The 17,512-nt window shown below is 36.2% G+C and overlaps 1 protein-coding gene across 9 annotated transcripts in view; it reads right to left on the bottom strand.

Annotated features, from left to right (window-relative positions):
* TASOR (transcription activation suppressor) overlaps nt 1-17,135 on the bottom strand; it is a 51,330-nt gene extending 34,195 nt beyond the window's left edge. For 5 of the 9 annotated variants that reach the window (XM_078076872.1, XM_078076870.1, XM_078076873.1 and 2 more), the window contains exons 1-8: nt 16,521-17,130; nt 8,376-8,521; nt 6,839-6,931; nt 6,118-6,190; nt 5,588-5,679; nt 4,982-5,143; nt 2,069-2,193; nt 80-111 (exon numbers count right to left, since the gene is read on the bottom strand). In XM_078076872.1, the coding sequence (XP_077932998.1) occupies nt 80-111; nt 2,069-2,193; nt 4,982-5,143; nt 5,588-5,679; nt 6,118-6,190; nt 6,839-6,931; nt 8,376-8,521; nt 16,521-16,860 (1,063 nt within the window). In that variant the 5' untranslated portion in view covers nt 16,861-17,130. Of the gene's footprint in view, nt 1-79; nt 112-2,068; nt 2,194-4,981; nt 5,144-5,587; nt 5,680-6,117; nt 6,191-6,838; nt 6,932-8,375; nt 8,522-16,520 lie in introns of all 9 variants that reach the window. The other 4 variants (XM_078076869.1, XM_078076875.1, XM_036082427.2 and 1 more) reach the window with 2 other exon arrangements.
* Nucleotides 17,136-17,512: the final 377 nt, after the last annotated feature.

The raw sequence follows: 17,512 nt of genomic DNA, 5'->3' as shown, positions 1-17,512 counted from the left end.
AGCAAAACACTAATTTTTTACTATATGTGCTTATTTTTCCAATTTATAAAACTAAAGGAAAGAAATAAAAGAATCTTACCTGTGTTTCTATCTGCATTGAAACTGTTAGATCTATAAATAAATTCAAAAACAAAAAAAGAAAAATATTACTGACTGATAACAAGAAAGTTAACATTCAGGACCTTGACATAAGTGCTATTTTTAATAGTGTAATATACAAGAAAATTAAGTCCTTCATCCAAGTAGGAAGAACGTATTAACTACTTATTATAACATTTAATAGATCCAAGTCTACATGAAGCAAACAGTTACTTGGCTCAAATTACCATATCTGTACAAATTTATGAGAGCTATTTTTCCCAAAAAGTCATCAGCAGATAACAGAGTCCATTAAAGTCTCTGTGAATTACTTTATTTTGGTGATGAGATTTGAAGAAATAGCCTCAATATATATTTAAACCTATTTATTAAATATTAAATGTTTAATATTAAATATTAAACCTATTCAATAAATATTTACCAAGCTCCTATTATTTACCAGGCACAGTTCTAGGTAACAGGATTACTAGGATGAACAAAGCCCCTGCCTTCACAGAGTTTACGATCTCATGAAGAGGACAGACAACAATCAAAAATTAAGTATATAGTTTACCAGATGATGATGGTTTTAAGTGCTATGGAGAAAAAGACAAAGCAACTAAGGGTATGGGGTTAAAAATAAAAATCATGGAAGACCTTGCTGATAAGGTCACCTTTTTTTTTTTTTTTTTAAGATTTTTAGTTTATTTGACAGAGAGAGAGAGACAGCGAGAGAGGGAACAAAGCAGGGGGAGTGGGAGAGGGAGAAGCAGGCTTCCCGCTGAGCAAGGAGCCAAATGCAGGACTCGATCCCAGGACCCCGGGATCATGACCTGAGCAGAACGAAGGCAGACGCTCAACCATCTGAGCCACCCAGGCGCCCCTGATAAGGTCACCTTTAAGGAGAGATCTGGTAAAAGTGTTAAGTGTAAATGATGCCACTAACTGGGAAAAGAAAACAGCAAATGCAGAGGTCCTGCGGCAGAAGCACTCATGGCAGCATTCAAGGTATAGCAAGGATGTTCTATCAATGCTCGTTTTAAATGATACAGAGATCAAAAGATGGAATCAAAGAAGAGGCAAAGAAAATTAACAGACAGTTACTATTCCTGGAGGTATGACCTCATAATTAAGTGCTGGGTGTCTTTAAAGATTACTGTTGAAAGGCACTATTTTAAACAAATCATGGAAATCATAAATACAGAGCCACAAGAAAGATGAAAATCACAAGTGTCTGGGTATCATATGAATTGCTACTTATGGCTATGGATGGATGGTTACCAGAGTTATTTGCTGACATGAAAAAAGTGTGCTGGATCTCAACTTAAAGGAAGACATGATTTGATCTGGAAAACCAATGAAAAGACTGACCTCAAAAAATGTACGTATTTCATGAAATGTGGCTTTTTAAAACAGTATTTCTAAATTAATAGTATCAATTTTTCCAACATTTTTCTGGAACCACCACATGGGAAAAAAATAAGGGAAATTGCTTTGTTATTTTGTCACTTTACACTAGAGCTTATAAGATATCACCAGTGGTACTCAATTCACTAAAAATCAGAATCACCTAGAAGCTTTTAAAATTACCAATGCCTAGACTACTTAATAAACATTTGATTTTTTAGTTGGTTTGAGGTGGGACTGGAGCATCTTTTATAGAAGCTCCCCATTTCTAGGAGCGCTAATACACAAAATTTCACTTTTAAAAACTGCATTTTACTCAACTGTGCAAACCTTCAATATCAAGAGAAAAAGGGTTAACTGGTGAGGTTTAAGTAAATTTTAGCTTGTATTTCCACATAAATTATGTTCTTCACACTGACCTTTTAAAAGTCATCATGAACACTCATGCATCTAATTAACTGCCAGGTAAGAAAAAAAATGGGAAGAAAACAAAGTGTTCCTCCTAATTCAGCAGGGCAGGACATGTAAAATAATATTCTGGTTGATAATATTCTGGATGAAGTCTAAAACTCATGAATCTTACCTTGATGAAGGCACAAACTTTGGAGTCTGTATATCATCTTTGTAAGTAAAAGATACAACCGCATATGGACATACATGTCTTGGTCTTCGCCTGAGTTCATCAAAGCTATACTCATAAAAATAATACTAAAAATAAGAAAATGCAAAATTAACTTCTGTAAGACAAGATGTACACAGTAGAATCTTTATTTGCCTGATTTTTGAGAAATATAACACCATTTAAACCTCTAACAGACACTATCTTTAAGCACTGCTTATCAATTTAATTAATTTGTACTTTATATTCATTTTATGATATAAAATATTCACCTTCTCTATCTCAGATGCACTAATAGGTACTCTAAAAGCCTACTTCTGAAAAGCTTACCCCTGGGAATGTGCAACAGATTTCCTCACAAAAATGTTACAAATGGACATTTGTAAGTTCCCAAGTCAGCCCAGAAAAGTCAATTTGATACAAAAAAGTAAAATGCTAAGGACACAATCTCAACCAAATCTAGCATTTTGTTCATTTTTTTTTTTTTTTAAAGATTTTATTTGAGAGAGAAAATGAGTGAGAGAAAAAGCACAAGCTGGGGCGGGGTGGGGGGAGGCAGAGGGAGAAGCAAACTCCCTGCTGAGCAGGGAACCTGATGTGGGGCTTGATTCCAGGACCCTGGGATCATGACCTGAGCCAAGGTAGATGCTTAACCAACTGAGCCACCCAGGCACCCCTGTTCATTATTTCCAAAGAAAAACATATTCTTGGTTCCAACTGCAGACCAAGCAGCAAAGAGGAGGTGGAAGAGATTATGAACACAGGTGACAAAGGTAGCTAATTCTCTTCTTACTACCCATCTGCCTCTCCCCTTCACCTATTCACAACATTCATTAGGGTTTTGTGACTTGCAGACTAGTGATTTTCATTAAAAAGAATGCTCTAGTTTATAAACAAAGCATTGTCCTTCAAAGTCCATTCCCTTGGGAAACTACTGATTTCAATGTTGTTGCTGCTGTAAAAATGCCTGAAAATTTTTTGGAAACATCAAGCTAGTTTACAAGTTCTGTTAGAAAAACCTACTACTTTAAAAAAAAAAAAGAAAAAGTTACTGCTACCTTCTGCAACTACTGCCCAAAAAGTAATCAAATGAGCCAGCCCAGATGACTTTGGTGAATATAATTTTTGCTAAAAGCCCCCAACAATACGTCTTGCTTGCCCATTCAGAGTCTTCAAAAAGAGTCAATTATACTTCAATTTATTTATTTTTACTTTTTTAAAGATTTTATTCATTTATTTGACAGAGAGAGACACACAGCGAGAGAGGGAACACAAGCAGGGGGAGTGGGAGAGGGAGAAGCAGGCTCCCCGCCGAGCAGGGAGCCCGATGTGGGGCTTGATCCCAGGACCCTGGATCATGACCTGAGCTGAAGGCAGACGCTTAATGACTAAGCCACCCAGGCACCCCTATATTTCAATCAAAAAAAAAAAAAGTTTTACTTACAACTGTTAAAAAAAAGGAACAAGAACAAATTTTATTTTATATAAATAAAGTGAAGATTAAAGAAAGAACAAAAAAAAAACATCTCCAGGGGGGTTAGCATACCACACTCCTTTTCCCATACAATCCATCTGGCTATATACATTTTTTATACATTTGTTAAAAAAATAGCATTCATTTTTTATATAGTTTTATATAAAGTTTATATTATAAATTCCCCATTACTTTATACAATAGCCCCCCCCCCCATATACGTAGTTTCACTTTCCAGTTTCAGCTTCTGTGATCAACCATAGTCCAGAAGATGTTCCTCCTTCTGACAAATGGTCAGAAAGTCAACAGTAGCCTAACATTACGTCACAGTAACTACGTCAGTCCCCTCACTGCATCTCAGCATGTAGGCATTTTATCATCTCGTATCATCATGAGGGTGAATACAGCACAGTGAGATTGACTACAATAACTTTATAGTATAATATTCTTATTTATTATTATTGTGATTAATCTCTTACTGTGCTTAATTTATAAATTAAACTTTACCATAGGTATGCAGACATAGGAAAAACATAATACATACAGAGTTCAGTACTATCCGTGGTTTCAGGCACCCACTGGGAGCCTTGGAACGTATCCCTGAGGATAAGAGTTGGGGGGACTATTGTAGTCAAACATCATATAAAAACATAGTGACTAAAATTCGGCAAACAGGGGCGCCTGGGTGGCTCAGTCGTTAAGCGTCTGCCTTCGGCTCAGGTCATGATCCCAGGGTCCTGGGATCGAGCCCCGCATCGGGCTCCCTGCTCGGCCAGGAGCCTGCTTCTCCCTCTCCCACTCCGCCTGCTTGTGTTCCCTCTCTAGCTGTCTCTCTCTCTCTGTCAAATAAATAAAATAAAATCTTTAAAAAAAAAAAAAAAAAAAAAAAATTTGGCAAACATATACTTTTTTACTGTATATCATTTTAAAGCTTAAAATTTAATTCTAAGTTTGCATCTTAGAAAAATGTTAAAATAAAAAAAAATCTATCAAATCAATAGCATAAAATTACATGAATTAAGGTAATTCAAGGGGCTTCAACTTTAAAGGATGAGTAGTATTTTATTAGGCAGGAGATCTTTCTAGGCCAGAATCTGGGCCAAGAGAAGCCAAGGCTTCAAAATGAAATGAGGTGTGTTGAGGGCAGTGATCATACAAAATACAAGGTTGGAAGAACTAGACTAAGGAATCTCAATATTACTCTGTAAGTCTAGGGAGCCACACTATGTTTCTGAGCTGTCTTGAAAACATGACAAATAGCAGTGAGAGACACTCCAGTAGTGTTATATGGACACCAGAGGTTAGACTGGTGTGGTGGCAGAAGGTACAGAAAGGGAAACATTAAAGGATTTGGTGACAAATAGATATGAAGTCATAACACTGAAATGAATCCAAGCACCTACCTGAGTAAGCTCATAGGCTCTGTAAGCCAAAAGTGATGTAACTCTATTGGCATTCTTTGACACGTGACATTCATGCTTTGGTGTTGGGTCCAAAGCACTTTTATTTAATATAGATTCCAAACTTTTAACACCCATGGGGTCGTATATACTCTTTATTTTACCCTAAAATAGACAAAACCTTTTAAGTCCACCTAAACTTATTATTGACTATATAACATTATAAAATATTTCTCCGAATACAGATCACCTATGACAACAGTTCTTTCCTTTAATACCTGGTAACACTCAACACATTTTACCAATGTTGAAGCACCAAAAATGACAACTAAAAAGGTGCTGTTTGAATTTGCTTAATAACAAGAAAATAAAAATTTTATTTACAACACCATTCACTTAAATGACATTACCAACATATTACCCTCTTTATTCTTTTCTTTGGGAAGGAAAGCAAATAGATCAAAGATGGCAAACCACTCTCGAAAATATCTTTATATACTAAACTAAGCAAGGACTGATTTTAATTTAATCAAACTCCTAAAGAGAGGGACAACTAAAATCCAAATCAAATGTTGTCCTTGATATATGAAATGTAAATGTTAAAATTACCTTCATTATTTTAAAAATAACAACATCGCCCACTGCCCCAGGTTCCAAAGGATTAGCTTGTAATAAATCAGCATACCTAGAAAGATAGATACCTAGTGAAGAGGGAAAAATTAAAGAATTTGAATAAGGGCACAAATACAAAAAAGAAAATCCAAACATTTAACCTAATGATAAGAGATAAAAGGTATGACACCTTTAAAAATGTAATGACAGTAAAGAGAGCTGATATTTAACCAAGACAGAAACAACAAAAAGAACCAGAAACATGAAACTAAGACCAAGTTTCTCAAAATCACCAGGACTAGACTGACTTTAAAAAAGAAAAAAAAGAGAGAGAATCTTTGATCAATCTGAAGTAAGCAAAATCAGAAACAAAGGGTAAAACTGGTTTCACATTACAGAACCTGAAACTATCCTCCTTTTCTGGGAACATGACAAGGCATACATGAATTTATTTTTAAGGAATGCAGCAAAATTAAATAATATGTTTAAAAGGCAACAGTAGATAAAGGGAAAAAAAAAAAGATTACCCATGGAAGGACTGCCAAGAATTGTTATTTTGGACTGGCCCACCTGTAATCCTTTTTCACATATGCTTTGGACCTAAATAAACAAAACACTTCATCTCACAATCATAATACATTAAAAACATGGAAAGATAATTTGTCAACTTGCTCTATAAAACCCAAGCTTCTAAACTTATGTAGGTTCTGCATTACAGAAATTTTATAATAATGACAGTTTATGACTAAATATCAATGTGAAACTGGCTTATGCTTCCAATGTAACCATAGCTGGAATCCATTTTTGTTTATACTAGGTGTGACAGTCAGAATTCATGCCACCCACATATATAAACATTCCCTTTTAGAGAGAATTAGAACTGGCAAAATATTTAAATAAAAATTCCACCTAAACATCTTCAATTGAAGGAGAAAAAATAGTTCCCAGCACATATAACCAACAATACATAAGATAATCTATTTTAATAAAGGAGAATTATTCATTATCAAGCACATCTTAGGGAAAGAAAACAGGTTTGGTCAGAAAAAATATAAGCACATCTGAAAAGCAAATTACATGACAATGAAATACCTTGCCCTACTAAATCATTTCTTCCATTTATACCTCATATCATTTCCACTAACTTATAAAATAGTAGTTTATAATTGTCAAGTGTACTGTGACATTGTAAAACTAGTAACTTAATGGAAACATCCTCAAATTGTTTTTTATAAAGAGTTCACTCACCTGGTATCGATCAACCATAAGAAATGCATAGGATTCTGAAAGTTCTTTATCTAAACGACCATCAAACTTCAGTTCTCTTCGCTTTTCTGTGAACTAAACAAAATTAAATCTTTAACAACTCCTTAGTATGTGATTATGTCTTTCAAGCTAAGAGCTTCAGTAATTTTATTCCTAAGAAATCCAAATGTAACCAAAGTAGAAATTATCTTTTCTCTCCTTGTAATTTCTGTGCTTCAATTTTTTCCTCATTATAACTAGCTCTTTACCTCATAATAATCAAATAAGCATCTAGTTTTTATCAATTTTAACTAAATTTCTACTAAAATTTTACCACATTCCAACTCTCCCACAGATTTTTAAGTTCATGTTTTAGTTACCTTTGGATCTCTCACTTTACTTAACACGATGCACTGCATACAGTACGTGGTTTAATAAATCTCTGCTGAATGATCAACTTTTGGACTATAAACTCAATTAGGACATGGAAAAGGTTCCATTTCTTTAAAACTATAGTCTCAATGCCAACTATGTAAGACATGTTCCTTACATATTGCCAGGATAAAAAAGCAACTTTGTCTAAGTATAACTAAACTGCAAGTCACTGACTTTCACTTTTAGATACAAGCAAACAGATATACATTCAAAATATGGAGCTCACATGTAATAGATTTATATGCAGTATTCAAGTAATTACTGATGTTCAGTAATATGATTAATCATTAGACTAAATTTTCATATAAAATTAATAAATAACCCCTATCATACCATGAAACCACATCAAACCATCAAGGTTTTAATTTTCTTGGGGAGCCAGTAACTTCACAGATTCTCTCAAAATTCAATTCTGGTAGCACTGGGTTAACCAACTCACAAAATTACACAATTAATAGTATTTCATGTGCACTAGGAAGCAATAAACACATAAAATATTTCTAAACATCTCATTTATATCATCTCAGAATATGCATTCTGGCTTTTCCTAAAAATATTCTAATTTGTACATGAAACTTAATACTTTGTTTACACTTTTTCACTAAGAATTTCTACTAGCGATATTAAGAGAATTCAACTACTAAGCAATAACTGGGGAAAAAATTAAGCACATCCTAAAAAATATATACATTTGATTACCTTATCTTCCAATTTAGACATAATATAGATTATAGATTTCATTTAATTAATATGCACTTAAAAGAGCAAAGGGCCTTATAAGTTTATAATTAAGCCATTATACAGTAAGCTATTCCTATGCTTAAGATTCATTTTTAATAAGTTATTTTACATAATTGAACATTAATTTATCCGAACAAATAGTGCTATATCAACAATACTTTGAAGAAAAAAGATGTCATTTAAAACTTGTTTTCCTTTTCATAATTTGGCTTTCCTAAAAACTAGCGTTTTTAAAGAAAAGGAACATAAAACAACTTCCAGGCTATTAACTGGTTCTGAAGAATCTTAAAATAAGCACAATTTAAAACATACCTCCTTAATTGACATACAATAAATTGCATGTCCTAAAAAAAATAAAACATACCTCCTTTTCCAAAAGTTCATTATGTATCAAGCAAGCACGTTTGTAGTTAAAATTTGTTACTGAGGTTGGTTCAAGGTAAGATGAATGGAGAATATTTAGAACATCTTCAAATTCTCGAGAGCCTGGAGTTAATGGCTGAAAAAGTGCTAAAACAAACAAAAAAATTAATTTTAACATGATTCCATCTCAAATACAGTCTCTTAAATTTTGTGGGTTTAATGTAACTTTTAAGTGAAGTTGAAAAGTCATCAAGGCTATCTTATTTTGTGATATTCAAGAGACACTTATTAATTCACTGAAGAAAAATTACAGTTGCCTACACTGACCAGTTCCTTCAGCAATGAGCATTTGGCATTACAGATGTAGACAAGAGGTTACGATTTTGCAAAAACTTAAGAATGCTACATTGGGCAACATAAATCGCTTTAAGACTCTCATAAGAAAGAACCTGTGCGTATCCTCAACTTTTCTCCACTCCTATCTTATGTTACACTGAAATAGTATGTCTAGGACCATTTCCTTCAGCAAACTAAATGCTTATAGCATATGTGAATGTATAAAACCATTTAAGACACTTAGGTGTCTATAAAATTATTCTATTTGGTTTTTAGTACTAAAATTAGAATAAAATATGCTAATTCCGTTGCCTTCTTGTATTATCAGCATAAAGTAGTAGAACATTTATTATGAAAGCTTAGTGAAATGGAAAGATGTAGAGCTTTGGAGTCAAGCCTGGACACAAATAACAAATCTAGCATTTATTAACTTTGTGGGAGAGCCTGGGTAAATCAACCAAAAATAAGCTCAGTTCTCTAATCTGTAAAAAACTCTAGTTATCCTAATAACCACTAAATTCTACATTCCACACATGAGACAACACATGGAAAAAGCTCTAAGCACAGCATCCAGTATAAAGACAATGAAATTATCCCCCCCTACAACTTTCCACACCCCCATTTAATTTTTAAAATACTTAAAAAGTCAAATATCCAATTTGTTCTTGGACCAGTGGATTACTGGTCTAATAATTTCAAATTTCCACTTTATGCATGAAATAGTTTAACTTACTAATAAATTTCAAAAGTCTACACATATAAATGTTCCCTAAGCCAAAAAAGGAACCACTTATATTTCACGGTATATAGAAGTATCCACAGAACTTATGTTATACTGTATTACCTTAACTTCTTTTGAGATTTTATTTCTGAAGAGAATAAATGTCACAGTCAAAACAGTTTTAGGCTACTACTAAAAACAGTGTTCTGCTTGTACATATTCTTAAAGATACTAGAGAGCAGCTGTTTACTGTAGTTTCTATACATGGTGTTAGGTTTTAAAGGACATGATTTTAAATGACATATCCATCCATCCATTTACCACACTATGTATATATTACAAGTGTCTGTAAAAATGTAACATTCAATAACAAAGGGTATATAAACGGTTCCTACTACTTTGTGATCCCACACTAAAAGCAATAAAGCCAACATAGTTATGATCCAATAGACACTAACTAGGGGTAAGCAGGGGGGAAAAAAAAATCACTCAAAAGAACATACTATTAAACACAAAATGTGTCCTATAATCAAATTTGTAGATGAATATACTCAATAATCTATTGATTGTTAAGGTCCACAAGAGCAAGAACTGCATCTGCTTTGTTCATTACTCTTATCTTTATCATATGCCAGTAGCTAGAACTGTGAGCGCTGGCCTCAAGTTAAATAACTATATAAGTTAGCAAAGAAAATAATAAACTTTGTCAAAGATTTTTTTTAAAACTGAATACAAATATATTCTACAACTACCAAAGCATCATCGCTATCATTTTAAGTCTTACAAATTCACCAATTCAGTAATATGTAAAACAAAATGAAAGCTTAAAAGAGGAAGAAATACACCCTCATTCAAATCTGCTTTACAGAATGTGGTAGGAAAAAACATCTTTGTGACTGTTCCCAACTAAGTTGGGAAAAACTTGGCAAGGAAAACAGCATGTGGAATAGTCTTTATAGGCTTTCACATCCAAAATGGGTTAGGTAGGATTTTTAAAATTGGGTTTTATGCAGGACTGATTTTTGTTTCTAACAAAGTGACTTCAGACATCTAAAATGGCTCCGCCCAAAAGTACCATATGGCATTAAACTTCTATGAAATTTTATACGCCTAAATTATTTTCCTTAGTTAAGCTGTCCCAACACTATTCCCACCATTGATCTAATCATAAATGAAAAATTAAATCATTTTAATTTATATAGAAATTAACATTCCAATTCTCAGAAAAGTATTAAACAGTTGTTTTATTCCAAAGTATGTCCTATAGTCACGTCAAATGTACTCAAGTAGACTGCCGGGGGGGGGAAATTATAGATGAAAATATAGAAAAAATGCCTGTGTCCGAGGTATTTTCTATTTCAAATGACTCCGTTGGCTTTACTACTTAGGCCAGTTATAATTTTTTCCCCTCCCAGTTATCATTTCTACAAAAATAATGTTGTAACTATTTTTAAGGGTTTCAAGTCAATGTGCTGGTATTAATTAGAAATTTAACAAGTTTATGTTCTGAATGTACATTCCCAAGTTGCCTATTTTGTACTTAATAATCCTCTTAACACTGAACATCCTTTGGTCACTTCTCTTAAAGAAAAAAACGTATGTACCATAATCTTAATTATGGGTCATTATTTGAGGCAATAATAAACAACCCTGTGATTATCCAAATGGGGAATAGAACATCTTATATAGTAATTATTTCACTTAATAAAGTATCCAATATATTTTTCTCTGGATTCTGACAATTACTGAGTCTAATCATTAGCGGGTCATTATTACTATTCAGATACTATACTGTTTACATGCATTATCTCATTTAATCATTAAAACCATCCTATGAAGTTCAATTATACCCATTTCACAAATGAACCTAATAGCTAATGTGGCCCAAGGTTACATAGTTAATGAATAAATAGGGCAGGGAGAATTCAAATTCAGGCCGCCTAGCTCCAAATCTTGTATCCTGAGCTCTAAGTAAAAGACAAGATTTATGTATGTGTATACAAGAGCTGAAACTAATCATTACAGAGCTGGAAAAATAAAATCATTTCCTTTTTAGACCAAGAAATTATACAGAATGCTTAGACACAGGAAATTAGGTATAAAAGGAAAAGAACTTGATGTCCAGGATTATGCTCTTTATAGCTTATGTGGCTTCTATAAAATCTCTTTTCTCATTTTAATGCATTTAACAGGGCCAAAAGCCATCACACACTTTTTTGATTTATAAAGGTTAACAGAAGTAACAACAGTTCTTCCACACATTGAAAAACATAATTTTGCTTATTTGCAGGATTTCTATCAAATACATGTAAGACACATGGCTAATGAGTTGACTTTTGTCAATTCACAAGGTTCCTTATTGACAAAATTGATTATAGATGTTTTATGGGACTGAAGAGCAGATTTAGAAAGACACTAGGAGATTTATAATTCAGACAAGGAAAAGGATTGTATCACAGAATTAGAACTAGAATTCAGGTCTCCTGACTTCATATTATCCATGCTATCATTGAGTATTTTTTTTATAACTGGTAGCATACAAAAAATTTAGGGGCGCCTGGGTGGCTCAGTCGTTAAGCATCTGCCTTGGGCTCAGGTCATTGTCCCAGGGTCCTGGGATCGAGCCCCACATCAGGCTCCCTGCCCAGTGGGGAGCCTTTCTCCCTCTTCCACTCCCCCTATTTGTGCTTTCTCTCTCGTTGTGTCTCTGTCAAATAAATAAAAATCTTTAAAAAAAAAAAATTCAATTTAATGTTATATTTAAGCAGTTGGAATAGACATAAAATTTAGGTCATGAAACAGCTTGGTTCCTTAGTCAAAGGAACATTTTTTTCAATTTTACCAATTTACTTAATTCAATGCCATGTATTAAGATGTGTATATGTAAAAGAAAACCAAAAAAATCATATCAACATATATGTAAAAACAAACTTTTAAAATAAAAGACCACTGTTACCAAAACATACAAATAAGACAATGTGAACTACACATTCCAATTTAAAGTAACTAATTCATGGAAGAAAAGGAAATAGCCAAGAGTGGGCTGTGGATCATGTGTGTTCTGCAATTCTCTGAATCCATCTCTCTGATGTCTACTGGTATTGATTAAAATACAACAAATATCCATGTTCCAATAATTTACTTGAAAGACTTTAAAAATCATTTTTCTTCAGTCTAATAAAATGGCTACAGACATAATACTTTAGGAATGGAGGTTTCATCTCTAAATAAAGGCTGAACATAGTGGGGTGCCTAGTGGTTCAGTCAGTCAAATCTGCCTTTGGCTCAGGTCATGATCCTGGGGTCCTGGGATCAACCCCAGCATAGGGCTCCCTGCTCAGTAGGAAGTCTGCTTTTCCCTCTCCCTCTGCCCCTCCCCTACCCACTGGTGCTAATAAATAAAATCTTTACGTAAATAAATAGAACATAGTGCAGAATCAAGAATGAATATGCTGGCAGGGACTAAAGAGACAAGTACAAATATGAAACTATTGACTTTTTCTGGCCTGAGGAATAAGTCAAAGAAAATTTTACTTCTATTACTTAGAATGTATATACACCTATCAAATGTTTATACGGATGACAGGATTGTGCCAATACTTCCCTGTTTATTTCTATGCAGGGAGATCTATGGTACTTAGAACCCAATCATCCATATACAACTACTGAAACACCATGCAAATATCCTCGAAGGAGACTTTGCCCCAAAGCCTTCAAAAAGACAATTACAAATTTTTGGGAAAAGATGGGTGTTAGGGAGGAGAATTAGCCATTAATTCTGCTGGACTAGACCAGTATGGATGCAGGTACATGAGTAGCCTTGTGCCCTACATAAAACATTAACCAGTAAACATTTTCCGGAAAGTGAATCATCACTATTTCATTCCCAAGAACTTTGGAGGGAAAAATTGTATCAAATTACCAATTTTAATTTGCTTTTAGACTTATAGTATTAGATTTTAAAGTAAAAAAAGGCAAGAGTGAAACATCTACTGACAAAATGCAATTGTACAATTTGGTTAAATATCAGAACAGTGCCTCTTTACACTATAGAAAACAGCCCAGCCAATAAACACCACAACATACATCAAAGAGTAAATTTTACTCTTCCAGTCAATAGTTACGTCACTTTATCTGTCAGTACTGATTAAATGTGTTAATTTCATAATGAACATAAGTTCTGAATCTCAAAATACCCCAGAGATGAAGATATACTAAATATTTCTAAATGTTACAGAGGGTAAACAAATTTTTACTAGATCAGATCAAAAGCTAACAAAAACACTTAGATTACAAAAAAAGAAGTCTTGTTACAGTTTGAGTAGTGGTAAGTACTATACACTTACCAGCTGTAAGTTCAAATTCCAACTCTTTTACTAGCTGTATGACCTTGAACAAGTTATCTGACTTCTCATTACTTTGGTTTCCTCATCTGTAAAATGGGAATAATACCTACTACATGGAATTGTTGAGATTTAGTTAATATGTGTAAAGTGCTTTAAACAATGCCTCCAACTTACTAATAAGCACTATAAAGTGTTTGCCAATATTATTAATTAGAATGGCAGTATTCTGGATGTTATGCTATTGTCAATACCAAAAAAATAACTTGGAGTCAGCAAGTTATACTCACGTAGTATTTAAGGTACCAAAAATAGTCAAGTCATAATGTTAAATTTCACTGGAAAAGCATAGTCACAAGCAAAGGTCTGCCATATTAAAATATGAATGCAAAATAATCTTTGATACTGAAAGGTTCAGAGGTATCTACTGAAAATGATCTAACATTCATGATAAAAGACTCAGATGACCACAACTAATATCTAGCCAAATCCTGTACATAAAGTGATACCTTTCAAGAGATGATTTGGGGATGAAGTGTGAAACTAGCAGCACCTGCTGTACTATTTCTGATAAAGCATTTTTTTAAATTATGAAGACTTCAATTTTTCTATTAAATTCTATCACCAAACACTATCTTCTTTCAGCTTGGACAGGATAAAGTCCATGGTGATAAAATAGCTGCTTATTTAAGTTTTAAAAACTCTATTTAAATCGTTACTCCATCATTTGCACAACTGCCGCTTAGTGCATAAATTATTTTCACTAAACATGAAAAAAGTCCAGTGTGTTTTATTTTCCTTACCTATAACCTCCCTGACAAGACAAAAGTTGACAACCTTTTGCCTCTAAGTGAAAATAGAAAACATAAATTTTCCCCAAGGAGCATCAGACTCAGGGGAGAAAGCAACTAGGTTTTAGATTTCCTAATTCCTCAATTATATTCACTTCTAGTGTGTTCAAATAAAGCCTATTTTACAGTAACCTCTGGATTTACCTAATTAAAAAAACCACATGTAAACACAGTGCCTTTCAACATTTCCTGGTGACTTCCCTAGTCGCAAACCAAACTATGAGGATTTCTACAACAATATTCTGGTCCTATCAAAAGTTAAAAGATGGTAAATCCATGGTTTAAGATGTACCATAAACCGTATTCTTGGGCACTTAAAAGAGGAAAAAAAGGAAAACAAAAAAAATGGACTTCAAAATTTTATCAAGCTAGGAACAATTTGAAAAAAGTTCAATCTCCTACCCCTTTACCACAGCCCACCTGAATGTACTTCCAACCTACTCTCTGCCAATTGGTAATTTAGGATGAGCAGCTAAATTTCCTCATATAGACTATACATCTTAACCAAATAAACCAAAGAATTGACAGCCCTGACCTTTACAAGTATCCTCTTTAACTCTAAAATACATTAATTCGCTTAAAAGATATTTCTAGAAACATTCCTCATGCTAGTGGACAAAGGTAACTTCATTTTTGTCAACATCATTTCTCACACCAAGGATTTCCTTGGCTTTGTCATGGAAATAGAAATTAACAGTTTGACTTCATTTGTATCTTACTGATAAAAGGCTCTAACAATTTCAGTTGTGCAAATGGAGATAAGCACATGGAAAAAGGAAGCTCATGCTTAATTCAAGATTCCAAGTCTTTACTAAGATTTAAATTACAAACTAAAAAGCGTTCTGCAAAAAAAAAAAAAATCCCTATAATTTTCCAAAAAGTAAATCATGAAAAACTAAACCACGCAGTAAAACAAAAAAACTTTAAATTTAGACTAAATCCAGAATATCCCAAATCACTGGATAGTCAAAAATAGTGTAATAGAAAACGGTAATACTAATTTTGATCTCCATTAGAAATGTGTCATAAAATAGCATTAAGTTTTAAACAGGTAAAAGTAGTTCATGTAACTGTTCCTAAATTGGTTCCAAAATCTAGACTGGCCTTTTTAAAAAACAAAACAAAAACTCTGAAGTTCTCTCGTCTGCAAGATCAAGTTGGTGACACTTGGGCATAAGCTAACTTCTATTTTTTTCCATAGGGAAATTACTGCACCAAGAACCTACCTTCCCATTCTTCTCAAATACAAGAGAAAACATACTAAAGTTTGGATTTAAAGAGAGAGACCTATTTAACCTAACGCTTCAAAAACAAGGGGAAAACTCTACATGGAAATGAAGTGTGATGGAAAATACCAGTGTGCATGGATCACATCTAATGGAGGTTTCTAAACAAGGGGGAGACGCTGACATCGAGCAAATTCCAAGTAGACACTTAGAGCTGAAGAATTTCCAAAGGGAGAAGCACTTGTGGTCCTCTGAACGCAGTGGCCTTGGAGAAAGCCCCAGAATCCATGGCCACGGGCTATTTCCACAGTGAGACTTGTCAGAAGCATCCTTAGGAGGACACACCAGCTTCTGTGCCTTCAGGGGCTGGGAGGGAGGGGCGCCGAGCTCCATCTTTCCTCTCTGGGAGCTGCAGCCTTACGGACAAGCTTCAAACCTGAGCTACTTCCAACTTCCACGGGGACAGGGGAGCAGCGGAGCGTGCTTCCACCGCTTTCCTCTCGCACCAGGCGCAGCAGCTGGGTGGCCGTGATAGTGAGGGGAGAGGCGGCTGGCGCTGCATGCGTGTTTACGTGTCTCGGATGGGTGTGGGAAGAAGAGACAGAGAGGTTCTAATGAAAAGATGGAGGGGAGAGAGAAAGAGGGGTTGGGGAAGAGGGGAAGCACCACCTTTCTTTTCTCTGCTCTTCCTGGGGATCTGAAAACTCCTCCTAACGGGTCTTTCGGGCTCTTCGGGGCCTTTGAGGAGAGCGGCTGCGCCCGCCTCAGACGAGTCCTGAGGCTGCTCGTGGCTGACGCTCGGGGAGGCCGAGGCCGCAGCGGTCTCCTCAGGCCCGGCGCCGCCGCCGGGCTCCGCGATGCTGAGGCCGCCGCCGCCGCCGCCGCCGCCATTTTGTGGGGAGGACTCAAGCTCCGGAAGCGCCTGCTTCATCTCGTCGTCTCCGCCGCCGCCACTTTCCCAGCTCGCATCCGTCGGCGGAGAGGCCTCCGTCTCCCCAGCAGTCGCCATCGCGCCGGCGTGAGGAGCTCCGGGAAGCTTCTGCCGGCAAGGTCGGCGGGGGTGGGGGGAAGGGGCGGCGGGCCGGCCTCGCCACCAAGCTGCTCTCAGCCCACCCACCCCCTTCCCCCCGTGGCCGCGAGCCGCGGTCCCGGCCCAGCAGCCTCTCGGAGGCCCAAAGCTGGCGCCCCAACCGTGCCGCCCGGCCCCAAGTGCCGCTCCTCGCTCGGACAGTTCTTCTGCCGGCCCCCGCCACTCAACGTGCTCGCGTCGGGGCCGGGAGGGGGCGGGCTCGCCGCGGGCCGCTGCGCCAATGAGGGCGCGGCGCCCGCCTCCGCGAGTGCAGATAGACGGCGCAGGGGGGCGGAGCCTCGGGGTGCCCGAGCCCGCCAAAAGGGGCGACGGCAACGCCCTGCCAATACCTCGACGCCGCGGACCGCTTCCGTGGATAGAACTTAAGGCGAACTGCAAGTTCCCGGACGGCTCCCGGCCAGCCGTGCAGGGGAGGGAGGTGCGCCTGGACCGGTCCCGCGAGCCCAGGCGTCGCCTATCATAGTAATATAACACCTATCTCCGCGCACGAGTTTCCTCCACCAAAAGAGGACTCAAGCAATGGATGCCGGAGGAACCCAGCTCTGTGAAATATTTACGTGCGTATGTGGAC

Source organism: Halichoerus grypus, chromosome 1 (genome assembly GCF_964656455.1).
Source record: "Halichoerus grypus chromosome 1, mHalGry1.hap1.1, whole genome shotgun sequence".
Lineage (NCBI taxonomy): Eukaryota > Metazoa > Chordata > Mammalia > Carnivora > Phocidae > Halichoerus > Halichoerus grypus.
The sequence above is the reverse complement of the archived record's forward strand: the minus strand, read 5'-3'. Positions and strand labels throughout refer to the sequence as shown.